At 46.6% G+C, this 26,348-nt stretch overlaps 1 protein-coding gene across 5 annotated transcripts in view; it reads left to right on the top strand.

The window, feature by feature from the left end:
* CLYBL (citramalyl-CoA lyase) overlaps positions 1-26,348 on the top strand; it is a 244,438-nt gene that overhangs the window by 129,310 nt on the left and 88,780 nt on the right. For all 5 annotated transcript variants that reach the window (XM_017343572.3, XM_008260142.4, XM_070048645.1 and 2 more), the window contains exon 2: positions 4,147-4,333. In XM_017343572.3, coding sequence (XP_017199061.3) covers positions 4,147-4,333 — 187 coding nt within the window. The remainder of the gene's footprint in view (positions 1-4,146; positions 4,334-26,348) is intronic.

Here is a 26,348-nt window from a genome sequence, read left to right as displayed (position 1 = left end):
ACTAGCATCCTGCTGATGCAGTCCCTGTGAGGCAACAAACAACAGTGCACGTAGCTGGGTCCCTGCCACTCACCTGTGAAACTGGTTGGAGTTCTGAGCCTCTGGCTTTGACCTGGCCCACCTCTGGCCACTGCTGTTGTGGGCGTTTGGAGAGAACAAATAGATGGAAGATCTCTTTCTTTGTGTGTGTGTGTGTGTGTGTGTTCTGTCTGTCTTCCTTTCAAATAAAATGAAAATGTGTGTGCCAAGATTATTTCAAATCTCTCTTGGACAACTTTAAGTTTATAATACATTATTATCAACTATAGTTGCCATGCTATACATTAGGTCCTCATTTTGAAACTGCACTTTGTACTCTTTGACCAGCATTTCCCCATATCTTCTACTGTATCTTCTCCCCTCCAATCTCTAATAATCACCCTTTTGCTATTATTATTATTATTATTATTATTACTACTACTAGAAAGTAAGAATGATAGAGACAGAAACAGAGAGTTCTTCCATCTGCCAGTTCACTTCTCAAATGCTTACAACAGCTGGGGCTGGGCCGGGCTGAAGCCTCCAGGAGCCTGGAACTCCATCCAGGTCTCCCACATATGGGACAGGGACCAAGTACTTGGGCCATCATCTACGCCTCCCAGGTGTATCAACAGGCAGCTGGATCAGCAGCGCCGAGCAGGGACTAGAGCCAGCACTCTGATAGTGGGTGCTGGCATCCCAAGGGAAAGCCCAGCCCCTGCATCCCAGCTCCAGCTCTGTGACCTTTCTACTCTGTTCCTAGGAATTCCACTTTTTAGATTCCACATATGAGTGAGAGTATGAACTACTTGTCCTTCTGTGCAGGCTGTTTGACTTAGCATAGTATTCCCCAAGGTCATTCATGTTCTTTTTAAACTTATTATTGCATCCAACTTAGTGGATATGAGGTGGTGCCTTGCATTCGTTTTGATTTGTGCTTCTGAAATGACGGGTGATGTCGAGCACCATTTTGTGGGTTTACGGACCATTTGTGTGTCTGCTCTGAAGAAATGTTTACTCAGCTTCTTTGCCCATTTTTGAATCAAGTTGTTTGTTTTCTTTTTGTTGAATTTTAGGAGCTCTCTCTATATTCTGGCTATTAATCCCTCATCAGATGTAGACTGGTGAATATTTTCTCCCATTCTTTGGGTTGCGTTTTAAATTCTGTTGATAGTGTCTTCTGATGCATAAATTCATTTTTTTTGACAGGCAGAGTGGACAGTGAGAGAGAGAGAGACAGAAAGGTCTTCCTTCCATTGGTTCACTCTCCAATGGCCGCTGCGGCTGGCGCGCTGCAACCAGCACACCACGCTGATCCAAAGCCTGGAGCCAGGTGCTTCTCCTGGTCTCCCATGGGGTGCAGAGCCCAAGCACTTGGGCCATCCTCCACTGCACTCCCGGGCCACAGCAGAGAGCTGGCCTGGAAGAGGGGCAACCGGGACAGAATCTGGCGCCCGACCAGGACTAGAACCCCGTGTGCCAGCGCTGCTAGGTGGAGGATTAGCCTGTTGAGCTGCGGCGCCGGTCATAAATGCAGCAGATTTATGTTGATTTTTGTATCTCCTACTTTGCTGACACCATTCATTAATTCTAACAGGTATGGGAATTTTTTTGGTAGAATCTTTAGGATTCCGGCATCTAAGATCACAGCATCTGTGAGCAGAGATAGTGCTATTCCTCCCTTGCCAGATTGAACACCTTCTGCTTATTTTTCTTACCTAGTGGCAGTGGCTGGAACTTCTAGTTCAGTGTCAAATGGAAGTAGTGAAAGTAGGTGTCCTTGTCCTTTTTTTTTTTTTTTTTTTTTTTGACAGGCAGAGTGGACAGTGAGAGAGAGAGACAGAGAGAGAAAGGTCTTCCTTTTGCCGTTGGTTCACCCTCCAATGGCCGCCGCTGCAGCCGGCGCACCGTGCTGATCCGATGGCAGGAGCCAGGATCCAGGTGCTTTTCCTGGTCTCCCATGGGGTGCAGGGCCCAAGCACCTGGGCCATCCTCCACTGCACTCCCTGGCCATAGCAGAGAGCTGGCCTGGAAGAGGGGCAACCGGGACAGAATCCGGCGCCCCGACCGGGACTAGAACCCAGTGTGCCGGTGCCGCAAGGTGGAGGATTAGCCTATTGAGCCACGGCGCTGGCCCTCCTTGTCCTGTTATTAATCTGAGAGGAAAAGATTTCAGTGTCTCCCTATGATTATAATGTTTGTTGTAGGGTTTTCCATATATGGCTTTATCGTGTTGAGGTAGTTTATTGAGTGCTTTATCACTGAAAAAGTGTGGAACTCTGTCAAGTTTCTGCACTAGTTGATATGTTTGGGCGTTCCTCTCCTTTGTTCTTGCATTACACTGATCCGTTTCCATGTGCAGAACTGGCCTTATATTCCAGGGACAAGTCCTACTTGGTCATTGTGTTCAATCGTTTGAATATGCTGCTGAATTCAGTTTGCAAATATTTTGTGAGGAATTTTGCATCACTGGTCATGAGGGACATTGGTCTATGGTTTATGTTTCTTGTAGTATCTGTCAATGAAAAATAATGACACAAATTTCAGGCTTTCTTGAAGTAGCTGGCTGTAATAAATTTTACATTAAATAAAATGTTTTGTAAGATGTGCATTTTTGAAATCCATCTGTATATCATCACCATACCTCAAATAGTACAATCTTGTGGAAAAATAGAACTGAGTCTCAAGTATGAGTTCATCAGCATTGGCTATGAGGAGTGGCAGGGGTCCCACAAAACTTACTAGGCTCCCACAAAAAGTAGTGTTTTTTTTTTTTAAGTAAGTGAAAAGGTACACTAATCACAGTGAGATATTAAAACTATGCAAAAGCTTATGACAAGAGCCTCGGGTGATTACTGACGTCATAAATAAGCGTGTTAATCGTTAAATCAACAACAGGAGTCACTGTGCACTTGCTCCCCATGTAGGACCTCTGTCCTTAATGAGTTGTACTATGAGAATTAACAGTAAAACTAGTCTTCAAACAGTACTTCATACTTTGTGTGTCTGTGTGGGTGCAAACTGTTGAAATCTTCACTTAGTGTAGAGTTGATCTTCTGTATATAAAGATAATTAAAAATGAATCTTAATGAAGAATGGGATGGGAGAGGGAGTAGGAGATGGGATAGTTTGCTGGTGGGAGGGTGGGTATGGGGGGAAGAACCACTATAATCCAAAAGTTGTATTTTTGAAATTTATATTTATTAAATAAAAGTTTTCTATTAAAAACATGCAAAATATTTGATGGTGTTAATTTAGGGTGACTATTGATGTCATGAAAAGTACAGATAACATTTTTAAAGAGATTTATTTATTTGAAAGGCAGAGAGAGAAGGGGGATAAGAGAGAAAGGGAGAGACCTTCCATCTGCTGGTTCACTCCTCAAAGGATCACAGCAGCAGGGCAAGGCCAGGCTGAAGCCGGGAGCCAGGAACTCCATCCGGGTCTCCCACATGGGTGGCAGAGTCCAGGAACTTGGGTCAGCTGCTGCTGCCTTCCCCAAGCACATTAGCAGAAGGCTGGATCAGAAGCAGGGCTGCTGGGACTCGAACTGGTGCCCCGATATGGGATATACTGGCATTCAGTTGATGTTAAGCAGTGGCTTCATCTGCTGTGCCACAGTGCCAGTCCCCAGCCAAGGTTCTTCTTTAAAAGGATCGCGCTGTTTCTCAGGGGAGTGAAACATGAGGGTGCCAGGGCTTAAACTCTTCTTAACTGGCAGTCTGACCACTTCATCTGTCACGGCGCAGCTTGCTTTGTTTTCTCTTTAGCTGATGTGTAATTGTAAATCGCACCATTGTTCAGTACTATTTGTGTATCTGTTTCTTGCCTTTTTCTCCAGGATGCGATCTGGACAGCGTTTAGAGTTAGCTTCACTCTCCTTCTCTCAGAAAATTACACCGATGAACGGTTCTATCTATTTTTTGAAGTCTCGGCCAAAATGATAGTTCCTGGGCTGATTGTCTGTTAATGTTTGCCTGGTTTTTCAGTGTGCGGTTGTGTTCTTCCATAACTAAAAATGATTACCCAAGCACTCTGTTCTGGTTTTGCCTAAAATTAAAAGCTTCTTCACAAATCTGTAGGTACAGAGGTTCTGTCCTGGACCAACCCCAGTTTGTTCTCCTGCAGAAAACCGTCTCCCGCAGCGGGCGTCTCCAGGCTGCGGTACAGCGCCTCGGCCGGGCACAAGTACGTTCCACGGCGGGCAGTGCTGTATGTACCTGGAAACGATGAGAAGAAGATAAAGAAGATCCCGTCCCTGAAGGTGGACTGTGCGGTGCTCGACTGTGAGGACGGCGTGGCTGTCAACAAAAAGGTACTGGGCGTGATTTGACGGTGCGGGTGGGAGGAAGTGGATTGAACGGGGGTCTCTTGGCTCACTCACAGCTGGGAGAGACTCTACCCTACTCATCTTTTGCTGATAACAAAATTTTTTGATGCAGTCTTTTTGTCAGTTCTGAATGTGTGTGTATGAGAAAAAGGAGAAATCCAACCAAAATAAGTTTTAAAATCATAACCTGAAGTAGATGTGATGCCGTGTACTTTTTTAAAGAGGCAATCAGTTTTGGCCATGATGTTTGCTAGCTTAGGTAAATGAGTCTTATAATTCTACAACTATGGTGTAAATTGTTCAGATCAATAAAATGCAATTAGGAACTGGGTTCTTCTTTTTACCACCTTATATACTGAGTGGTCGTCTCATTTCTCCTGGGACAAGTGCCAAGAAAATGAGAGACGGCCTCCTATGGGTGAGCACCATTTTCCTTCCTTAATTAAAGGGAAGCTCCATACTGAACCCTAGGGTTGTTCCAGCCTCCTGGTCTGAGCAGACAGATGAGCCTTAAAAAATCCCCACTTCTAAAAAGGTTCCTACTGAGCGCTTACATAGTGGGGACTTTTAGTTTCATTTTATTTAACTTTGTTTTCTATGTGTTTTATGATGAACTTGCATTTGTTCAGTAGTTAGGTGATATGTGTAAATCTTTATAGTAATAACATGTTAGGTAGAACTTCTTTTAATTAAACATATGATTTCCCGTGACCTTTACCTACCCAGTCCTGTTGACTGAGGTTGGCCTGGGAAGGGATGGTGAGACTGTGTTTGCCCCTGTTGGGGGGTAGTTTCTTGCCCCGTGTGATCTGAAACACATGATGGCTGTGCTATACAGCTTTCTGAATTATTTGCTTTACTTGGAGATTGTAGCAACCAAGTATTTACCTTATTTTAAAAATCATTAATTTCTATCATCTTCCTAATGATCAAACCAAGGCTTTCCAAAGTGTTTGGAAAAGGATTAGAATAAGAATGTGGAATCTACAGTGTGCGCTCAACATTTTTGGCATGTGTCAAGGAAAATGCAATTACTGTTCTTTCTCCCAGAGATTAAGGTAAATTGGCCTTTTTTTAAGCATGTAGTATGATTCCAGTTTGCTCCCCTCCCTACACTCATGTAGTGCACACTAAAATTAGATACTAAATTGTAATTCCAGTTCTGTATGACCCAAGGCAATCCACTCTACTTCTTTGCCTCAATTTCTTATCTATTCTGTAGGCACGACAATATCTCTTTTGTCAGGGGCAAGGATTATTAGGAGAAAAAAGTTGACAAAGTGCCTGGGAGTAGCTTGATTTCCTTTAGGAAACAGATTAGATAAATCCCGAAGTAATCATGATTAGAGGGGAATTTATTTGAGCGTTGTAGCACAGTGGGACACTAGGTACCCTGGTAAACTTCTAATCACATTTCTGGACGAACCTGGAGGCTGTGGTTCTGTGCTCCCCTGAGGATGTTCCATGCCACCCAGATGTGTTGGAATCATGGTCCCTTCCTGCCTCACGTTTCCCTCCTGTTTATCTGTAGTAGAAGCCGTAGAGCTCCTGCTTAGCTGAGACCTAGGGAGGAGAAGGGGAGAGCAGAGCTAATGGTGGCTGAGCTGTGCCTGCTGTCTCGGAGGGCTCATGGACTCCTCAGTCCATTCTGTGTCTGTGTGAGGCCGCACCCATGCTACCGCTGCTCAGCATTGCACTGTTAGATACATTTGTTTATGTATGCAGGTCTTGAGGTCATGATGTTCCTTTTTAATCGGCAGAGAGTGCTGTAAGCAAGCCTAGGTCTTGCTTTAAAAGAAAAAAAATTTTAAATTTACTTATTTGAGAGGCAGAGTAACAGAGAAAGGGAGAGACACACGGAAAGAGGTCTTCCACCTGCTGGTTCACTCCCCAAATGGCTGCAACAGCTGGAGCTGGGCCGATCTGAAGCCAGGAACCAGGAACTTTTTCTAGGTCTCCCAGGTGGGTATGGGGCCCAAGGACCTGAGCCATCTTCCACTGCTTTCTCAGGCCATTTGCAGGGAGCTGGATCGGAAGTGGAGCAGCTGGGACTTGAATTGGCACCCATATGGGATGCTGGCACTGCAGGTGGAGGCTTAACCAACTATGCACTGTTCCCTCCAAATTTCTTTTTCTTAAAATATCTGAGACCTAATTTCATGTCATAGATTTCATTTCATAGCCCTAGCCTGTCAAGGCCTTTTTTGGATTTTGATTTCATCATCCAACATTTATATCGTCTGAGAATTTGACATGCTCACCATATGAAAATGTAACAAGTTTCTGATGGAAATACGGAAGAGGTTGGAGCCAAGTCCGCACATGGTATGCCACTAAAAACTTTAGTTCAGGTTTGTTCCGCAGACATTGGTACAGTGCTGACTAAGGGCAGCCACTGAACCTTGCATGGCACCCCGATGCAGGCCACGAGGCACAGCAAGGTCTGGTTTGTGAATAATGCCGTGAGTATGGTTATTCGGTGACACAGCTCTCCTAAAATCCAACCTTTCATGAGGATATTATGAGATTTTTTTTTTTTAGAATGACGATACCTCCAATGTACCTATCTAGAAATAACTTCTTGGGGCTGGCACCTGCTCCACTTCCGATCCAGCTCCCTGCTAATGGCCTGGGGAAGCGGTGGAAGAGGGCCCAAGTGCCTGGGCTCTTGCCACCTACATGGGAGACCCTGATGAAGCTCCTGGCTTCGGCCTGGCTCGGTCCTGGATGTTATAGCCACTTGGGGAGCGAACCAGCAGGTGGAAGATCTCTGTCTCTCCCTCTCTCTCTCTAACTCTGATTTTCAAATAAATAAATACATCTTTTTTTAAAAAAATAATTAAATTCTGAGAACCTACTATTTCTACCTCACTGGAAAAATAAGACTGGGTAGACAAGACTTGTTCTCAAGGAACCTTTCAGTCTCTAATTGCTACCATCCCTTTTTGCAGTGCTGGGAGTGCAAACAAATGGTTTACAGGGTATTTACTATGTAATATGTGTTATATCACATATATTTTCGTAGCTGTCTTATTTACCTATATGATCTCATTTAGTCTTTTTTTTTTAAAGGCACCTTAACAAGGAGCCAGCCACAGCGCCGGCCCCTCATTTAATCCTTGCAGCAACGTTTTGAGCCGTGGCCAGTGTCACACTGCCATTCACTGGGGGCACTCAGATTTGAATCTCCTAGAGTTTTTCCCAGGAATCAGCCTCTACCTCAGCTGCTGACACAGACCACAAATCACCTTTCCCCTGTCTTGGAAAGGTAGCCTTGCCCTCTCTCTATCCTTTGTGAGCTTTGTGTTCTCTGTTATTTCACAAGGCCACTGACAGGCGCTGTGTTTCGGTGTCCCGGGATTGTAATTCATGTAGGTCGAGGTCCTTCAGTTCCTGTGATACGTCTGAGCTGGAAACTCCTCGCATGGTTGTTCATTCTTTCTTGAGGTCACCTCTTAATCATGTTTCTTGTTTGAATGTTCTTCTTGATGGAGAAACAGAGATGATATTTAGTGATTTTATTTCTTGCTAAAGAAATCCATATTGAAAGTCTCATTTCAGAGGATCTTGTAGTTTTTTCAGCCGAACTCTTATTGCCTAACTCAGATTTCTTGGAATTATTAAAATGTAATACTTCATATCTCATTTTATTTTTTTAATTAAAAGACTAAGTCCATATTTCATTTGATTGCTTCTGTAGAGTATGGGTTTCTAATGAAAACAATAGTTTTCTCAAAGCAGTTTATAAGTGTGTAATAGCTTCCAGCAAGCTCTAATCCTGTCCTGCTAATCCAATTTGTGTTTAAGTAGCTCCGTTGAGTCAAGGATGCCACCACCAGTTCACCTTCCCAAGCATGGGAGATGAAAAGACCACCCGCTTGTCTTTGCCTCTCATTGTTAAACTCACTCGTAAGGAGGTGCAGGCCATCTAAGCCGTGCTTACCAGGCTGAGTGGGAATGACAGTGATGAGGCCGAGGAGGTGGGAAGGCGTGGAGGAGGTGGAGGCAGGATTCCAGCTGTCCCAGTGCAGTAAATATTCAAATGCAGTTCATGTTTAAATTTGTAAATTTTAAACAAATACTCCTTATTTAATTAAATACAGAGTACTTGTGGCACCATAGCAGGCTGGAGGGTTCCAAAGATGGTTGAACGGTCCCCAATCCAGAAGAGTCATTGACTGAGAGTGAGACAGGCAAAAAAGCAAATGCTTGCAACCCAGCAAGACGGGATCCATTCTTTTTATTGTCATTTGGTTCTAAGTGTTTTTTAACTAATTTTTTAAAAAATAATTATTTATTTGAAAGAGTTACACACAGAGAGAAGGAGAGGCAGAGGGAGAGAGAGAGAGAAGGAGAGAGGGAGAGAGAGAAAGAAGGCTTCCATTCACTGGTTCACTCCCAAGTTGGCCGCAATGGCCAGGGCTGCACCGATCTGAGGCCAGGAGCAGAGAGCTTCTTCCGGGTCTCCCTCACAGGCCCTGGCCTAAGCACCAGGGCCATCCTCCACTGCTTTCCCAGGCCATAACAGAGAGCTGTATTGGAAGTAGAGCAGCCGGGACTCAAACTGGTGCCTATATGGGATGCCAGCACTTCAGGCGGTGGATTTACTGGCTACACTGCAGTTCCAGCCCCTAATTTAATTTTTAATTGCTGGGCTGGCGCCGCAGCTCACTAGGCTAATCCTCTGCCTGCGGTGCCGGCACACCAGGTTCTAGTCCTGTTTGGAGCGCCGGATTCTGTCCCGGTTGCCCCTCTTCCAGGCTAGCTCTCTGCTGTGGCCCGGGAGTGCAGTGGAGGATGGCCCAAGTGCTTGGGCCCTGCACCTGCATGGGAGACCGGGAGGAAGCACCTGGCTCCTGGCTTCGGATCCGTGCAGCGCAACAGCTGCAATGCGCCAGCCATAGCGGCCATGTGGGGAGTGAACCAACAGAAAAGGAAGACCTTTCTCTCTGTCTCTCTCTCTCATTATCTACTCTGCCTGTCAAAAAAAAAAATTTTTTTTTAATTGCCGTTTTGCTTGAGCCATGAAATACAAAAGAGTGCTTTTCAAACTTTGTTAAAAATAATCAATTTGATTATTTTAATTTCTTCCTTTGTTCCTGTTTCTTTTAATCCATTGTGAAGGAGTACTTTGTAGGATAGTGTAAAACTGAATTGTTAGAAAAATTAAATGTTGCTTGGGTGTCACAGCAATATCAAGTGCTATAGGAACTTCTAGACTTACTTTCTGTCTTGTGCCTACACAGTGGCATGGTAAGATTTTATGAACCAAGAGTGGGCCAAACAACACACTTTGAATAGCAAGGACTTTGAATTTTAAATCTTATATTTTTAAAAATCTTTTTATTATTGACCTCCAGTGTAATGGTGAGTAGAGACTGTGGTGTGAGTCACGTGGTTCTACTTCCTGGCTTTGTACAGGAGCCTTTTTTGTAAAAGTTCCATGAGCTTAAGGGGACAGCATGTTTTCTATTTACTAAACGCAGAGTTCTATGTATTTTCCACTGGACCAAGCTTGTTAATTATGCTGCTCATGTGTCTAAATCTTTGCAAATTTTCATCCAGTTGATGTAACAGTAATTAAGAGGCTAATTGAAATCTACACTCCAGGGGAGATTTTGCCAACTTTTTCTGAAATTCCTTTTTTTTTCCTAAAGATTTGTTTGTTTGAAAGGGTTACATAGACAGGGAGAAAGAGAGAGCACGCGCACCTCCATCCATTGGTTTACTCCCTTGATGGCCACAATGGCCAGGTCCTGCCTTTAGCAGGGAGCTGGATTGGAAGTAGAGCAGCCAGGCCATGAACCAGCGCCCATAGGGAATTCCGGCATTGCAGGTGGTGGCTTTACTGGTAACGCCACAACACTGGCTGCACTGTTTTTAATTTTTAAAAAATGTTTGTTTTCATTTGTCTAAAGGCAGAGTAACAAAGGAGAGAGCGAGCAAGCGTGAAAGCGCATGTGAGAGAGAACTACCATCTGCTGGCTTACTCTCCAAATGCTTGCAACAGCCAGGGCTGCGCTAGGCTGAAAGTAGGAGCCTAGAACTCCATACAGGTGTCCCACATGGGTGGCAGGGACCCAAGCACTTGAACCATCATCTGCTACCTCCTAGGGAGCACATCAGCAGGAAGCTGGATCAGAAGCAGAGTAGTCAGGGCTCAACAGGGGCTCCAGAGTAGGATGCAGGTGTCTCAGGCAGTGGCTTAACTCACTGCACCACAGTGCCTTTCCCTGTTTTACAATTTTTATATCCATGTTAATAATCTCTACCTTCTAACTGGAACATTACTTTAAATGTACCTACTGACAAATTTAGATTTAATTATACTATTATATTTTGCCCTGCTTTCCTCACTTTTCTTGGTTTCTTTTTTTCATTTTTCTCACCTTCAAAAAGATTGACTTTTATTTGTTTATTTGTTTACTGTCCTCCTTGTGTCTTAAAATCTTCTCATATTTTCTGTCTCCTTTCTGTGTTATACATCTAATTTCCGGTTTTCCAATTCTCTCTTCAGTTGTGTCTAATCTGTTTAACATGGCCTCTGAGTTTTTCTTTTTAACTGTTAAATTTTTCATGTGTAGATCTCTATTTGTTTCTTTTTTCATATCTTCTTGGCATATTCTGAATCTGATAATTTCAGAGTGTGGGGGTTTAAATAACTTTGTGTTTTTGCTGCTGACTCTTGATGATGGTGCTTCCATGTTGATTGGAACTAATTCAGGGGACTCCCAAGGGTTAGACTGGGAAGGTTTTCTGCCAGAGAATTTGTGTTTGCTCCTGCTGGGTGTGAGAGAGATTACCAGTCTGGGAGTCTCAGTTCGTTTTCCCTTACCTAGCAGATAATCACAAGGCTTAATATTCCCATACCAAGTCTGGTTCAGGGCATTTGGTTCTTGGTTTTCTTATTTTTCTAATCCTCACAAATCAGAATTCAACTCACTGTTTTTATTTTATGTTGTTTTCTGGAAAATTCTCCTACAGTTTTAGGCTCCCAGCAATGCAGTCTTTCATTGAAATGTGCCCTTGTGTGGTAAGAAGGCCCCTCCAAGAATGCGGTCTACTGTATTGCCGAAAGTAAAGTACCCTTTCTAAAACAAATTTCTTTTTTTAAATAAAATTTTAAATAATTAGTCCACAATGCATTCTGACATATAAGAATCAGATAGATATAAAACGAGCGACCCCCTAGCCGTTATTCTCTTTCCTGGAGACCCCCCATCTGCTCTTGCAGCTCATCACTTTGGTGTGTTCTGTAAACATTAGAGTTGTATTCTTCAGTGTCAGGCACGTAGATTGACCCGCCTCTATGGGGCGTGAAGATTTACCTCCCACCCCCACCTTCCCACCACCTGTGAGCCCTGCCCCTCCCCTAATTGTTCCCTGTGTCTGTGTTGTGCGTTTGGTGGGGTTAGGGTCGCTGTGCAAGCCGTTTCCAGGTGCGTGTGTGGGAATGAACTGCTGACTTCCCTGCGCGGCCTGCCCTGAGGCCTGCCCTGTGGCCTGCCCTGTGGCCTTCTGTGTAGGTGTTGCCTCCTCTGGCATCACTGCCGCAGCGCTCCCCGCCTGCCTGCTCTGCCCCCGCCCGTCAGTGGCCCCCTGGGGCCTGCACCCTCTCTTGCTCACTGTCTCCCTTTTCATTTCTGGGTACCTGCGTGTTTGGGTGTGGCCCTCGGTGCTGCTGTGGTTCGGAGGAAAGACCCCTTGTGATGCCTGGAAGAGATTTGTGACCCTGATTCTCTTTGTAACAACAAGGGGTGCGTGGGGAGTTTATGGTCATGAGGGTCTCACACAGACCCCTCAGGAAGCCAAAGGGGTGTTTTTATTTATTTATTTATTTTGACAGGCAGAGTGGACAGTGAGAGAGAGAGACAGAGAAAAAGGTCTTCCTTTGCCATTGGTTCACCCTCCAGCCGGCACGCTGCGGCCAGCGCACCACGCTGATCCGAGGGCAGGAGCCAGGTACTTTTCCTGGTCTCCCATGGGGTGCAGGGCCCAAGTACTTGGGCCATCCTCCACTGCGCTCCCGGGTCACAGCAGAGAGCTGGCCTGGAAGAGGGGCAACCAGGACAGAATCCGGCGCCCCAACCGGGACTAGAACCCGGTGTGCCGGCTCTGCAAGGCAAAGGATTAGCCTAGTGAGCCACAGCGCCGGCCTCCAGGAAGGTTTTGCTACAGGCCCTTGGGCTAACGAGACTTGGGATGTGACTTGTGGGCAGTTTCATTGGACACCGGTAACCCAGCTCAGTGGAAAGGCCGGAGGCCTGGTGATGGAAAATGTTTAAATTCCCCCATTTTGACACTATCTAGCCAGGAAACTTGAATCCTGTGACCTCAGGAGCCTGTTTCCTTAGTCTGTCCCAGGAGGATGGTGATAGTGAAACAGACGGCACCCCCCACGGAGCCAGCTGGGAGCCCAAGAGGAAGAGCACTTTGCAAACCCTCAGCTGCTGGATCAACAGTGCTGCTGTGTTTTTTGTTTTTTTAATTTTTTTAAAGCAGTGCTGTCATTTTCAAAGAGATGAGGCTTAGGAGATATAGGAGAAGGGAGGTTTAGCATGTTCCTTAAAGTGTCTCTGACATGGGGGAGCACAACTTGATGGTCAAGAAGACAGGACCCGGGAGCCAGCCTGTGTCTGAGTCGTGACCCTGTGCAAAGGGTGCCCAACCTCCTCGCATGCAAAATAAGAGTATTAACGGGGACAGCAGGACTGCACCTCACAGAATAGGACTCAATGGGCTTAGGGCAGGCCTGTCACTGAGCAACGCTCTATGAGCAGTAAATATGGAAATGGCCACGGTCTTACCCCTCCTCCTGGCCAAGCTCTGACGGCACCAGTTCGAGTCTTTGGTGATTGTTAGAAGGCCAGGGTTGACTGGAAGTGGTTAACACCTTCAGTTCCCGACTTGCACAGGGTAGTATACTCGGCAGTTAGGTTTTTCCTCTAATGTCACAGACTGCCAGTTTTGCCATTTGTTTTTAAACCTTCCCCCTCAACACTGGTACACAAATAAAGACTCTATTTTTAAAAAATATTTATTTTATTTATTTGAAAGACAGAGTGACAGAGAGAGAAAGGAGGAGACAGAGATATCTTCACCTGCTGGTTCCCTCCCCACGTGGCCGCAGTAGCCGGGCCAGGCTGAAGCTAGGAACCTGGAGCTCCATCCAGGCTTTCTACCCGAGTGGTCGGGAACCAAGTACCTGGTCCATCCGCTGCTGCTTTCCAAGGCACATTAGCAGGGAGGTGGGTCATTAGTGGAGCAGCCGGAACTCCAGCTTGTACGCAGATATGGGATGTCTGTGTCGCAGGCAGTGGCTTACCCCGATGCACCACAGCGCTGGCCCCAAATATGGACTGGACACGGAACAATATACCACTTTTCCATTCATTCCCTTTGCAGGTCTCTCAACACTTTGAGGGTAGAGACAACTGTCTCAGAATTCATCCCCTTCCACCACCCCCAGAAACCAGAGAAAAGTTCTCTTCCTGGAGCTGCTAAGCAATAGAATTTTATTTTGTATTTCTTTTTAAAACTTTTTGAGTGGGGCGAGCATTCGGGTGTAGCGGGTTAAGCTGCTGCCTTCAATGTTAGTATACCATGTGAGTACTGATTCCAGTCCTGGCTGCTCCACTGCTGATCCAGCTCCCTGCTGATGTGCCTGGGAAAGCAGTGGAGGATGGCCCAAGTGCGTGGGTCCCTGCCACCCACATGGGAGGCTTAGATGAAGCTCCTGGCTCCTGGCTTCTGCCTGGCTCAGCCTTGGTCGTTGTGGCCATCTAGGGGAATGAACCAGCAGATGGAAGATCTCTCTTTCTCTGTCTTTCTCAAATAAATTTTTTTTTAAATATTTTATTTATTTACTTGAGAGACAGAGTTACAGAGAGAGGGAGAGATAGAGAGGAAGGTCTACCATCTGCTGGTTCACACCCTAGCTGGCCACAATGACTGGAGCTGCGCCAATCCGAAACCAGGATCCAGGAGCTTCTACTGGGTTTCCCACATGGGTACAGGGGCCCAAGCACTTAGACATCTTCCACTACTTTCCCAGGCCATAGTGGAGGGCTGAATTGAAGAGGAGCAGCCAGGACATGAACTGGCACCCATATGGGATACTGGCACCACAGGCATAGGCTTAACCTATTATGACACTACACTGGCCCCCAAAATTTTCTTCTGAAAATATCTAACTGGGACTAAATAAATCTTTTAAAAATGTATTTATTTATTATTTTTGCTATTATTATTTATGCATTATTTATTTGAGAGGCAGAGGAGGCTGATAGAAATCTCCCCATCCACTGGTTCACTCTTCAAGTGCCCACAACAGCTGTGGTTGGGCCACCTGGGTCTCCCAGATGAAGGCAAGGGCTCAAGTACTTAATCCGTCACCTGCTGCCTCCCAGTGTGCACACTAGCAGGCAGCTGGAATTGGAAGTGGAGTTGGATCTTGCACTCAGGTGTCCCAAACTCATCCCAACTCCTGGGCCAAATGCTGCCCCACCCCCACTTTTACTTTGCATTTCTGAGCTAGATGCTCGAGCAGTTTCTAGAAGAAAGGTTGTGAGCAAAAGGCCAAGGAAGGCAGCAAGCTCTGCCTGGGAGAGTGATGGCCGGGACAGTTCTGAGCAGGGCAGATTAGGGCCCGAGGCTGCGCTCTGAGCACAGGAGGTGTCCCTCTGCCGGGACACCTGGCGAGTGCCCCTCCCGGATCCCACTTGCTTCCCAGGGCAGAGGGCCCAGGGCTGTCCAGAGAGCCTTTTGCAGCAACTACCCTCTGCTGGGAAAGCCAACTGAGCAACGTGCTGGCGTCAGCAGCCCCCTGGGTTTCTCCTGTCTCCCTCCATCCTGGGGGTCCGGGCACAGGGAGGCCTCAAGGAAGGCCAGCAGGTGTGGGGCATGCAGTAGTGGAGGCAGCGCCACAGAGGCGAGGCTTGTACGGCTTCGGGCCCACAGGCGGCCCTTTCCCGAGTGCCTCTTACCAAGTGTTGATTCCGACCCTGGCTCCTCCAGCAGCCTGGCGGACTAGAGACCGGGCAGTGATTCCCTCACCTGTAGAAACACCCAGCATCCAGCACCCTTACTTCTTTTGAAGTAAGAAGAGTGGACAGTGAGAGAGAGACAGACAGAGGGAAAGGTCATCCTTTTGCCGTTGGTTCACCCTCCAATGGCCGCCGCGGCCGGTGCACCACGCTGATCCGATGGCAGGAGCCAGGTACTTATCCTGGTCTCCCATGGGGTGCAGGGCCCAAGCACCTGGGCCATCCTCCACTGCACTCCCTGGCCACAGCAGAGAGCTGGCCTGGAAGAGGGGCAACCGGGACAGAATCCGGTGGCCCGACCGGGACTAGAACCCGGTGTGCCGGCGCTGCAAGGTGGAGGATTAGCCTAGTGAGCCGCGGCGCCGGCTCATAGCACACTTACTTCTTACTGCTTCTCAGTTCATGTGCATATGTTCTCGTGCTTTTGATTTCTGTGCAGATGGAAGATCCTCTTCCACCCTGAGCCTATGTGCTCTCTCATTTGCATTTCCTCTCTTGCACGTGTGTGCTCACACACACACAAACACACACACATGACTGCATAGACACTAGAGCCCCCTTTGTCATGACGTACACATGTGGTACACACACAGCTCCATTGAGCCAGTTGTGAATTCCTCTGTGCTGGCCCTTGTTCTGTAATGCATCGGTAGAGTGGTGAGGTGTGCTGTGCCCACAGGGCACAAAGATGTGTGGTGGCAGATGCCGTGTCTGTGGGGGTGTGGAGCGCCAACGCCTCTTCAATAGGGGTGTGAGATTAGGATGGGGAGGCTCCTCGCCCAGGTGCCCTGTCTTCATTCAAAGACTTAAGAGCTTGAGAGATTTCTTCAATAGGTGTTGGGGTATCTGTGAGTCTTTTTGGAACTGGGTGGAGGGCTGAACTGTGCTTAAGGAGCGCTGCAAGGTCTTTTTGATCTTTCGAGGTTCTGATATAAAAACCTCTCCAGTTTTTTTACAAAAGTAGTAAAATGTTTTCAGTCTTTTATTAATCCCTTCATGCCCTTAAATAACCTTTTCCCCTTTTGAGTAATTGTTAGAGAAAAGAAAAGAAAGAGAACCAAACAATTTTTCCCCTCTCATTGTTTTATTCTTCAAGCCAGGCATGTTCTTAATGCAAAGATTCGAGTATTTCTATTAGGGTCATAATAGTCAGCAATTTCCATTTAATGAGCTCGACAAAGTCTCTCTACAAAGAGATGCAGGCTTTAAACTGCCAGTTATTTCCTTTCCTGAAATTCCTAGGAATCCAATTAAGTAACACTGAGTGTGATCTATAATACGATGTATCTGACTCTGGAAAGCTCAGGCCTAGGCAATAAAATGTATCTTTGAGCTCTAGCTCAAAATAAAGCTCTAAAAAACAGCAAGAAAAGAACCCGGCTTACATGATCCAAAGCTTTATTAACTTGGACTCTGGAGCCATTTCCTCCAACAGGAAGAGGGAGCTCGGAGACTGTAGTCAGAGCATCATTAAGCTTACTGTACTTGTTCCATATTTAGCTACTAATTAAAAGCCCTTCTTTTTTACCTTGGAATCAAGCTCCCAGGTGCTGTTCACAAAATCAGCCCGAAAGGTTCGGTTTTGCTAAGTCCCTGCAGCTGAAGAACTAAGTGTGAGGGGTGTCAGGAAGTCCTTGGAGCTCTTCCTGGAGGTGACCTGGGAAAAGGGCTCACTATTCACCTGCCCCAGAAAACCCCCCAAAGTCATGCCAGTCAAGAGGTAAAAATATTTGTGTTCACCTTAAGAACACCCGAGAAACTGCCCAGGCCATCAAGAGTGTGCATATCCAAACAGCAACCCCGTATCTGGAAGATGTCCCATTTAAAGAAGCTGTGTGGCCATTCCATCATCCTCCTGGTGGTGGAGTTGATAGGTGTGCCCGAACCAGACAGTGGGGCTGGACATAGGGTCAGTGGCCCAAAGGGAGTGCTAAATTTTTGTTGCACATGGTGAAAAATGCACACAGATGCCGACCTAAGCATCTGGATGTTGATTCTGTGGTCATGGAACACACCCAGGTGAACGAAGCCCTCATGATGTACCACCCTGACTACAGAGCTCAGGGCCAGCTGCCCCCACCTGTGAGAGGATCCACACTGAAAAGGAGCAAATCATCCGTAAACTGGAAGAGGACGTGGTGCAAAAAAAGATGTCCCAGAAGAAACAAAAACTAATGGATTGGAAATAAAATCAGCATAAAATAAATACAAATTAAACAAAGTTCATAGCAACTGTGTATTGTGGGGGGAAAAGAACTATGCACAGATTCCAAAATAAACTTATCATTTAGCTCAGTTTTCTGAGGGCTTTGTGACATACCCTCATGTGTACAGCCTTCACCCAAACGAAGGGGTGAGAGATCTTGAGATCTTGCAAAGTGACATGGTTGAGGTCAAAAAACAGCATTTTTCTCAGACTTTCTTATTTCAGTGGTCACATTCATTAGAAGGTACTAAATACTAGATTGTTTTCCGTGAGAAGGGAATGGGTATATTTTAAGGTTCCATTTAGTTTCTGGCTTAGAGAAGCTATTATACTTATGCTCTGTGTTTTCAGTACATCATACAATGCATTTTGGGGTGGTCATGGTGGTGGTGGTGATTTATTTTGTATTCTAACTTGCTATGTGGGCTTGGGAAGATGATGTTTTATTGGTAAAAGAAAAGGAAAGTGGCTTTTCAGAGACGTATCCCGAGACATAGCCTGTTTTTCTACCAAAAATACACTGTCTCAGATAAGATTTTGCCATTTTCTCTACATGATACAACTATGCTGCTGCTCATTCGTTAGAGGTGAGCCTACGGAAGTTAGCAGTTGGCTGCTGAATTCCCAGTCTAGGCTGAGTGGCAGCATATTCTAGCACGAGTTTTTGATTAGCTCCAGACAAGGAGACCAAGAAGCACCCCTGCCCCCCCCTTACACATCTGTGAGAAGCACTTGAAAGCCCAGAGAGAAAGATGAGCCATGGAGCTGAGATAAGCAGGGGACTTGCTAAGGTTCCGCAGGTCTTCCCCCTCCTTGGGTAGTGACCTTCTCAGGCTCCCATGGTAGAAGATTGACGCTAGGGTCAGAAACCCTCAGGCAGGCCGGTGCTGTGGCTCACTAGGCTAATCCTCTGTCTTGCCGTGCTGGCACACCGGGTTCTAGTCCCGGTCGGGGCGCCGGATTCTGTCCCGGTTGCCCCTCTTCCAGGCCAGCTCTCTGCTGTGGCCCGGGAGTGCAGTGGAGGATGGCCCAAGTGCTTGGGCCCTGCACCCCATGGGAGACCAGGAGAAGCACCTGGCTCCTGCCTTCAGATCAGTGCAGTGCGCCGGCTGTGGCGGCCATTGGAGGGTGAAGGAAGACCTTTCTCTCTGTCTCTCTCTCTCACTGTCCACTCTGCCTGTCAAAAAATAAAAAATAAATAAATAAAAAATAAACCCTCAGGCATTCTGCTAAACATTTCACGCACAGCATCTGATGACTCTTCATAGCAGCAAGAGAAGGCTGGAGATCTGGCGTAACTGGTTCTATCTTCAGGGCATGGGAGTGTCTAGGACTTCTCTTCCCTACACTTGTGGAGGGATGGCAGAGAAGAGAGCAGAGCCAATCTGGAAAAACTGTGCTGGGGGGCGTGTCACAGTGCAGGGGTTAGGCCACTGTTTGGGATGCCCACAGCCCTTGTTGGAGTGCTGGTTCACTGGGTCACAGGTTCACATCCTGGCTGCTTTGCTTCTGATCCTGTTTCCTGATCATGCCTCCTGAGAAGGCAGTGGATGATGGCCCAGGTACGTGGGTCCCTGGTACCCATTTCAGAGACCTGGATGGAGTTCCAGGCTCCTGGCTTCAACCTAGCCCGGCCCTGGCTGTTGTAGGCATTTGGGGAATGAATCTGCTGATGCAAGCGCTCGCTTGCACTCTTGCTCTCTCTCTCTCTCTCTGTCTCCCCCTCTTTCTTTTATTTCTCCATCTCTCTCTGGTCCCTCAAATCAATACATCTTTTTTAAAAAATAAATGGAAAAACTGTTGCACATGGTCTAACAGAGCAAAGGGAGCCTGAAGTGGGTATGAAGAGCCAGGCTTGGAGTGAAGACAGGAGAGGATTACAGAGAAACAGAGCAAGGCAGGCCCACTCGTCCAGGCAGTCGTGGTAGCCATAGTAGCCATGACTGGGCTTTTCCATCTTTTTGGTTGGAAACACGCAGCATGGGTCAGCCTTCAGCTTTGAGGAGCAGAGTGGGGGCTGAGCATTATCCTGAGTTCCTTCTAAGTTCAATGCAGAATGGTGGCCTCCTTGAATCTCAGCTGATTCCTAACCTAAACTGAAGGCACTTTCCCACGTTGGGTCTTTAAAAAAACTATATATATATTATATATATATATACACACACACACACACACATACATATACATACATATACATATATTTGAAATGCAGAGATACACAGAAGCAGAGAGAGAGAGGCAAAGAGAGGAGTCTTCCATCCGCTGGTTCACTCCCCAAATGGCTGCAATGGCTGGAGCTGAGCCGATCCAAAGCCAGGAACCAGGAGCTTCTTCTAGGTCTCCCACGCAGGTGCAGGAGCCTAAGGACTAGGGCCATCCTCTACTGCTTTCCTAGGCCACAGCCGAGAGCTGAATCGAAAGTGGAGCAGCTGGGACTCGAACTGGCACCCATATGGGATGCTGGCACTGCAGGCAGCTGCTTTACCTGCTACGCCACAGCGCCCGTCTCTGGACATTGGTTCTTTGTCCTTTTTTGCCCATCCAGGAGGACCAGGCAATGGAGCTGACCATGGTACTGAAGCGTAGCCTGACCGTGATGATTCTAGAGAACACTTAATGAGTAATGAGTACTTCCTGTGTGCCTTCACCATTTCTAAGTACTCTGCGTGAATTAACTCATTTCATGCACACAACAGCTCTGTAGAAGACATGCCATTATTATTCTCATTGACAGATTAGGAAAGTGGCATATGGAAGGGTTAACAGACTTGCCCAAGGTCACACAGCTAATACGTGGAGAAGCTAGGCACCCTGCACTCTTGATCACTAATAAGAGTTATTAAGAGAGCCATCCAGACCCTGCTGAATGTTCATGTGTCTAGGGTCAACCTAGAAGAAGAGAGCCAGGCCTCCCCATCTCAGGTTGCCAAGCAGGTTGCTGTGGGTTATTGTTGTGGAGCGTGCATGTGAAGGTGGGCAGCCACCTACCCTATCATGACAGCCACCACACCTTCATGTAATAGCTTGTTCCACTTCTGCTCTCTTGGTAGCTTTGTGAAGAGGAGTTGGGTTACATTGTGTCTCCATAGCGAAACAGAGTGCCTGGAACAAGTAGTTCTCAGCACATACTTGATGAGTGAATGAATTACAAGTGATCAGTATGTAATAACCTAATAACTTACATATGATTTCAACATTGATAAGAGCACCACGTTGTGGAAATTGTAGTCCCTTTGTACTTGTACTATTTTATATTTGTCACACCCCATTTTGAGAGTTATGTAAAGTTCAGAGTACATTTTCGTTTCTTACTGATGCCATCCTAAGAGACAAAAATGAAAACTAAAGTACTCACTTGGACAGTTTGCCTAAATACATATGAGTGCTTTTTTTTTTGGTTAAATGTTAGAGTTGAGATACTGTGCAGTATTTTAGATGTGAGATCTTAGGAGCTCCACTGCCATGATAATGACTCTGAACTGTGTGTTGTAGAGGGGAGACAAGCGTTCTATGGTGACAGAATGAGAGCACATTCCAATCAAATTCACCACTGTGGACCTCAGTTTATTGCTGTTTGATTTTCATCCGACCACGTTTTTGTTATGTTGCATGAACATGTAAAAGATTTCCATAGCTGCCATGTTAACTGTGTGTGTGTGTGTTTTTAAACAACACCCCACAGCTGAGCTCTTGGAGGACCAGGCCTATTTTGACAGCTCCCCTTAGTCCACGCATCACCAAGCTCGTTCTCTGCCAATATGTTTCACATGATTTCATGGACATGTGAAGCGCGCCTGTGCAACTTGCAAACACCCATACATTATTACAATAATAATTGGGTTTTGATGCAACTGGAACTCAGTACTACCAAGCTGCCAGCATTTCCTTTTGGCTACCAGTACTAGGCAGGGAAATTATAGTCTAACTGTCTTCCTGTTTATTGATAAACAAAGTGGCCAGCCCAGCAATGGAGCCTGATTAGCAGTTTGCACCCTTTGTGAAAGGATAAACAGAACCCTACTGTTTTCTGTGTTTGACTGCAATTTGCATCTTTAAAGAGGTTGGACTGCCCTGAGATTCATGTTCAACTTCCGAGTGCCGGGATGTGCTTTGATATGTTCCATGTCAGCCTCCTTGTTTTCCTCCCCTTCATCTTGAAACAATATTTGCCAGTGTTTCTCTGTGGCCCATCTGGCTTACCATAAGCTTCCCGATGGTCACCTGTCTGAAGAATGAGGGGAGGGAGCAGTGGGAGGAGAAATATGTCTCTCTTTCCCTGTGCTCGAATTCTGCATTCCCCAAAGGCCCATTTTGAATACCAACTCTGCTCTGTTTTCAAAGGGAGAGTGATACAGGAACAGAGACCTCAAGACAAAAGGGAATCTGTTCACCGCTGTCTCTGCTCCACGGCATCATCATCGGGGCTCCTTCCCTTTTATCATCTTAGCCACCTCCTGCAAAGGTGCCTTTTCCTCTGTAGGGGAAATATCCCATCAGCCTTCCACCCTGAGTTGTGGGTAATGTTCTGTTCTGAAATATATTCCAACCTAATTAAGTTCTTCGCCTAAAAGGTAACAGACCCAATAGTTGCCTCCCCTATAATTATTTTCAAATGAAAAAAGTGAAGATTATTTTAACTTGCATTTGCATGATGTAAAAAGCATAAATACATGTAAACATGCATTAATCTATTTAAACAAGCTTTCCCCATAATCCTTACCATATGTAAACAACATTTGTTCTGCCTTAAAGATATTGCATGATTGCACCCACGAGACTCCAGTTATCCCACCGAACAGTTTCCTTTTATAACTTCAAAAGAAATGTTATATATTTACTGGAGGTTGTGGAGTATTAAGTGTAGTAAGACATAAATTGTACCTCTGCTATTTTGTTAATGCCAGTAGGGATTAAATTAGATTTTATAGCTGTTGTAGAAGTCTATTTGGTAGTTAACAAGTGGGATCTTTAAATCCTGGAAAACATAATCCTATTATAAAACAGGCAGCTGAATTAACATTACCCAGGAAGGGACTCTTCATGGATTAGCATTTTTTTACAATAACAAAGAAAATCATCAAATTCTATGGGGATATTCCATGCTTTTCGCAAATGTGAGAACAGAATTGGGAAAGGGAGCGGGATAAATGGCCAAACACGCTACGAGTGAGTCACTGTTTCCTTTTAAGAAGAAGGGCAGTGAGGGCTGAGAAGCAAAGCTGCACAGGGCCTGCTCGGCATGCCTGCCCCATGCCTTGGTGCTGGCAGCGGAGCCTTGCTGATTTATATGTCAGTATCTCGCCTTCAGTTGGGCGTAGTTCTTCGCACCACTAATTTCTTTTTTCTAGTTTCCTTCTATGCTCATCAAAGGTCAGAAAGTCATGAGGGACCCATGTCTGCGAGCAAAGCCACAAACTGATGCGTGAGTGAATGTCTACTACTCACTATGGAATCAGTAATACTTTTTCAGTTATTATTAGACCTTGGAGTTTGAGGATTTTACAGCTAGAAAAGCCTTTGACATTTATTTAATCATTAAAGCCCTGTTTCAAATTTTGTTTTAAATATTTTGGAAAGATGGATCTCTGTCCTCTCTCTTTTTGTACTCATAAACGTATGTATGCGTTAATGTATATGTATTATGCACATATTAGTATACACACACATATACTGATATATTCATACAGACATCTTTAACAATGTATGGGTGGCCCTTTTATGTTTAAATAAGAACCTTAAGTCTGAGAAATTGGTTTCTCTTGCTGGTGAGGGTTATTATTAGAGCTGGCAGGACTTGCCAATTTTCATTTGCACGGGTATCATCTTAGCAGATAATGACATGGGGATCAGTCACTGGCATATCATTGTGTTAGATAATTGCACGGGCATCAATCACGTGTGTATCTGGAGCAGGCCATCACTTGGCGTCGAGTTCATCTCTCGGAGGAAGGTAATTGCATTGGAAGCAGGGAAGGGTGTGTCTTCATGGCAGATAATCACACGGGGATCAATCACGTAGGTATCGAGGTAGATAATCCGGGCACACCCGTCCCGTGTCCAAGGTGGCTAATTACGTGGACATCAGTCAGAGCAGCACTGGATCTCTGGTGCAGGCCTGCCCATGAGGCAGACGTGTCGTGTGTGTGCTTATGTGGGAGAAGAGGCAGGGCGTCCACGTGTGCCCCGTGAGAGAGAACGTGGGAGCGTACGGCAGGCTACCCCGTGGTTACAAGTAACTTTCAAGGATTTGTGTTCCCGCATAAGGTGTTTGTGCAAATCGTCCATTTCTTCCTCTGCGCGCATGCTAAGCCCACGTGACCTGGGTGTGGCTTCTGCCCCAGGGGTGTCTGGGAGCCCAGAACTAACCAATCAGTGAGCTCCATTCTTTTGCCACCGTGATTGGCTCACACCGGGCCGCGTGACGCTAGCCCATGCAAGCTGTGAGTCTGAGACTTCCGTGTGAGAAATGGCGCGCGAGGCTTTCCTGGCTGTATTTCAGCAGCAAGGAAAAGGCCGCCAGCGCCGGAGGGAGCCTGGTGTGTTCTGGGCTCACCTCAGGGAGGCGAAAATGAAGCCTCAGGGAAGTGAGGACCGAGGTGGTGAGAACGGCGGCCTGGGAGCGCTCCCGCAGCCAAGGTGGCAGCTGAGAGGTGCACCCTGCCCGGGAGCCACGCACGGCGCCCCTTGGGCTTCCGCTAGTGGGAGCCGTTCGCTCCCCCGCCCCATTCGCTTTGGAAGCGCCTAATTGATAGTCCGGGTTCCTCAGAGCCCCTGCTCCGAACAGGGCCCATTAGGAGCAGCAGCCCTGAGGGAGGACGGGCGGAAGGAAGGCCGAGGCTTAAAGAGCAGTCACCACCGCCCTGGGCCCGGGCCCGCAGCCGCCCGGCCGGCCCGCACGCCCGCCGCGCTGCTGGAGGCCGCAGGCGCCCAGCCTCTAAGCTGCCGGGCTCACGCTGTGAGGAACGTTTATTAAAGACCTTTAAATGCAAGCTTAATGTTTCCCCTTGCCCGTTCTTATTACTTTGATATTTGTCAAATACTCACAATGCACTGGGTACGTGTGAATGTGGAAGTGCGGCTTTTACCACAGGACTAAATTAAAAATTAGCCGTCCTCCTGGCAAGAGCCTCGCTGTGCTAAGGCGTTCTTCCACGGCCATTTCAGCCAACAGTTGGAGTGTTTGATCAGCCTCAGTGCTTCGCCTGATTATTGATTGGGAAAGAGCTGAAAGGTTTGGTCAAGAAAGTAGTAGAAAAATTCCCCGTCAAGTAAAATGTCGTGCCATCCTAATAGAATATTTCTTAGGAAAAAAATGGAATTTATGTGCTTCACGTAGCAAATTGTGCCTTTTCTCTTTCATTTGACATGCTCATTCTCTGAGTATGTGGAGGTTTGAAATCAGAAGCTGATGGGCGATTCATGGAAACACTTCCTGAGAGATCTCCAGTCATTGACAGCTCTTATCTTTGTTTCAGTCTATCTGGGCTGCTTTAACAAAATACCAAACGTTAGGTGCTTAGGCAGTGAACTTAGTTCTCACCATTTGGGAGGCTGGGAAGCCCAAGATCAAGTTGCTGGCCACTTCCTGGTGAGGGCTCGCTTCCTGGGTTGCAGGGGCTCTTGGCTCTCTTGTCTCCTTATGAAGGCACTCACTAGTCCCATTCCTGTGGGCTCCACTCTCCTGTCCTATTACCTCCTGGGGGTCTCACCTCCTATCACCATCACACTGGGAAATAGTATTTCTACAGAACTTGAAGCAGGGGATATATTTGCAGTCTATAGCTGTCTTAAAACTTCATTTTCACTTAGTAATTCCCAACTTTTTAATATTTTTTTAAAAGATTGATGTATTTATTTGGGAGGCAGAGTTACAGACAGAGGGAGAAACAGAGAAGTCTTCCATGTGCTGGTTCACTCCCCAAACAGCCACAACGGCAGTAGCTGGGCTGATCCAAAGCCAGGAGCTTCTTCCAGGTCTCCCATGTGGGTGCAGGGGACCAAGCACTTGGGCCGTCTTCCAGCACTTTCCCCGGCACATTAGTAGGGAGCTGGATGGGAAGTGGAGCAGCCGGGACGTGCACCTGGTGCCCGTGTGGAATGCCGGCACCACAGGTGGAGGCTTAACCTACTGTGCCACAGCACCGGCCCCTAATTCCCAACTTTTTATAAAATTGTTTCTGCTAAACTTAAGTCATGCTTTCGAGAGTGCAGAATGTACCACGTCTGATTTGAAATTCACCTCTTGTGGAGATCCAGACTCCAGTGGAAGTTAAATACACGGCACCATAGCTAATGAGAAAAGTGAGGCTTGACTCATTCACAGACTAGTCATTTCTTCAGGAAGTCCCTTTCACCCCTGAGCGCCACATGTTCTCCCCAGCTACAGGTTTGTGAAATGTGTGCATGGATGACTGAATAAATGGTCTCTGGCTGGCTAGATGGATCCCGAGGACTGGCGTGGCGTGGCGTGGCGTGGCGTGGCGTGGCGTGTGAGAGCTGCGTGATTCCCTCTCTGCTCTGGGCTTCACGTGTGCCCTTCCCCTTGCAGTGTGGGCAGGTCTTGTTGGAAGCGTCGTTTGCAGGTGCCTTCCGGCACGCCTCAGACTCGGTTATCTCCTCCGCTTTACGTTCTGCATGTGCTCTGTGGACGCTCCCTCTGTGGCTTGTATCACACCACTAATCCTTGTACGGTGCTGGTCTTTACACAGAACTGGACGCTCCACAAAGGCAGGGGTAAGTTCTCTGCGGC

This window comes from Oryctolagus cuniculus, chromosome 9, assembly GCF_964237555.1.
Source record: "Oryctolagus cuniculus chromosome 9, mOryCun1.1, whole genome shotgun sequence".
In the NCBI taxonomy this organism is placed as follows: Eukaryota; Metazoa; Chordata; class Mammalia; order Lagomorpha; family Leporidae; genus Oryctolagus; species Oryctolagus cuniculus.
The sequence above is the reverse complement of the archived record's forward strand: the minus strand, read 5'-3'. Positions and strand labels throughout refer to the sequence as shown.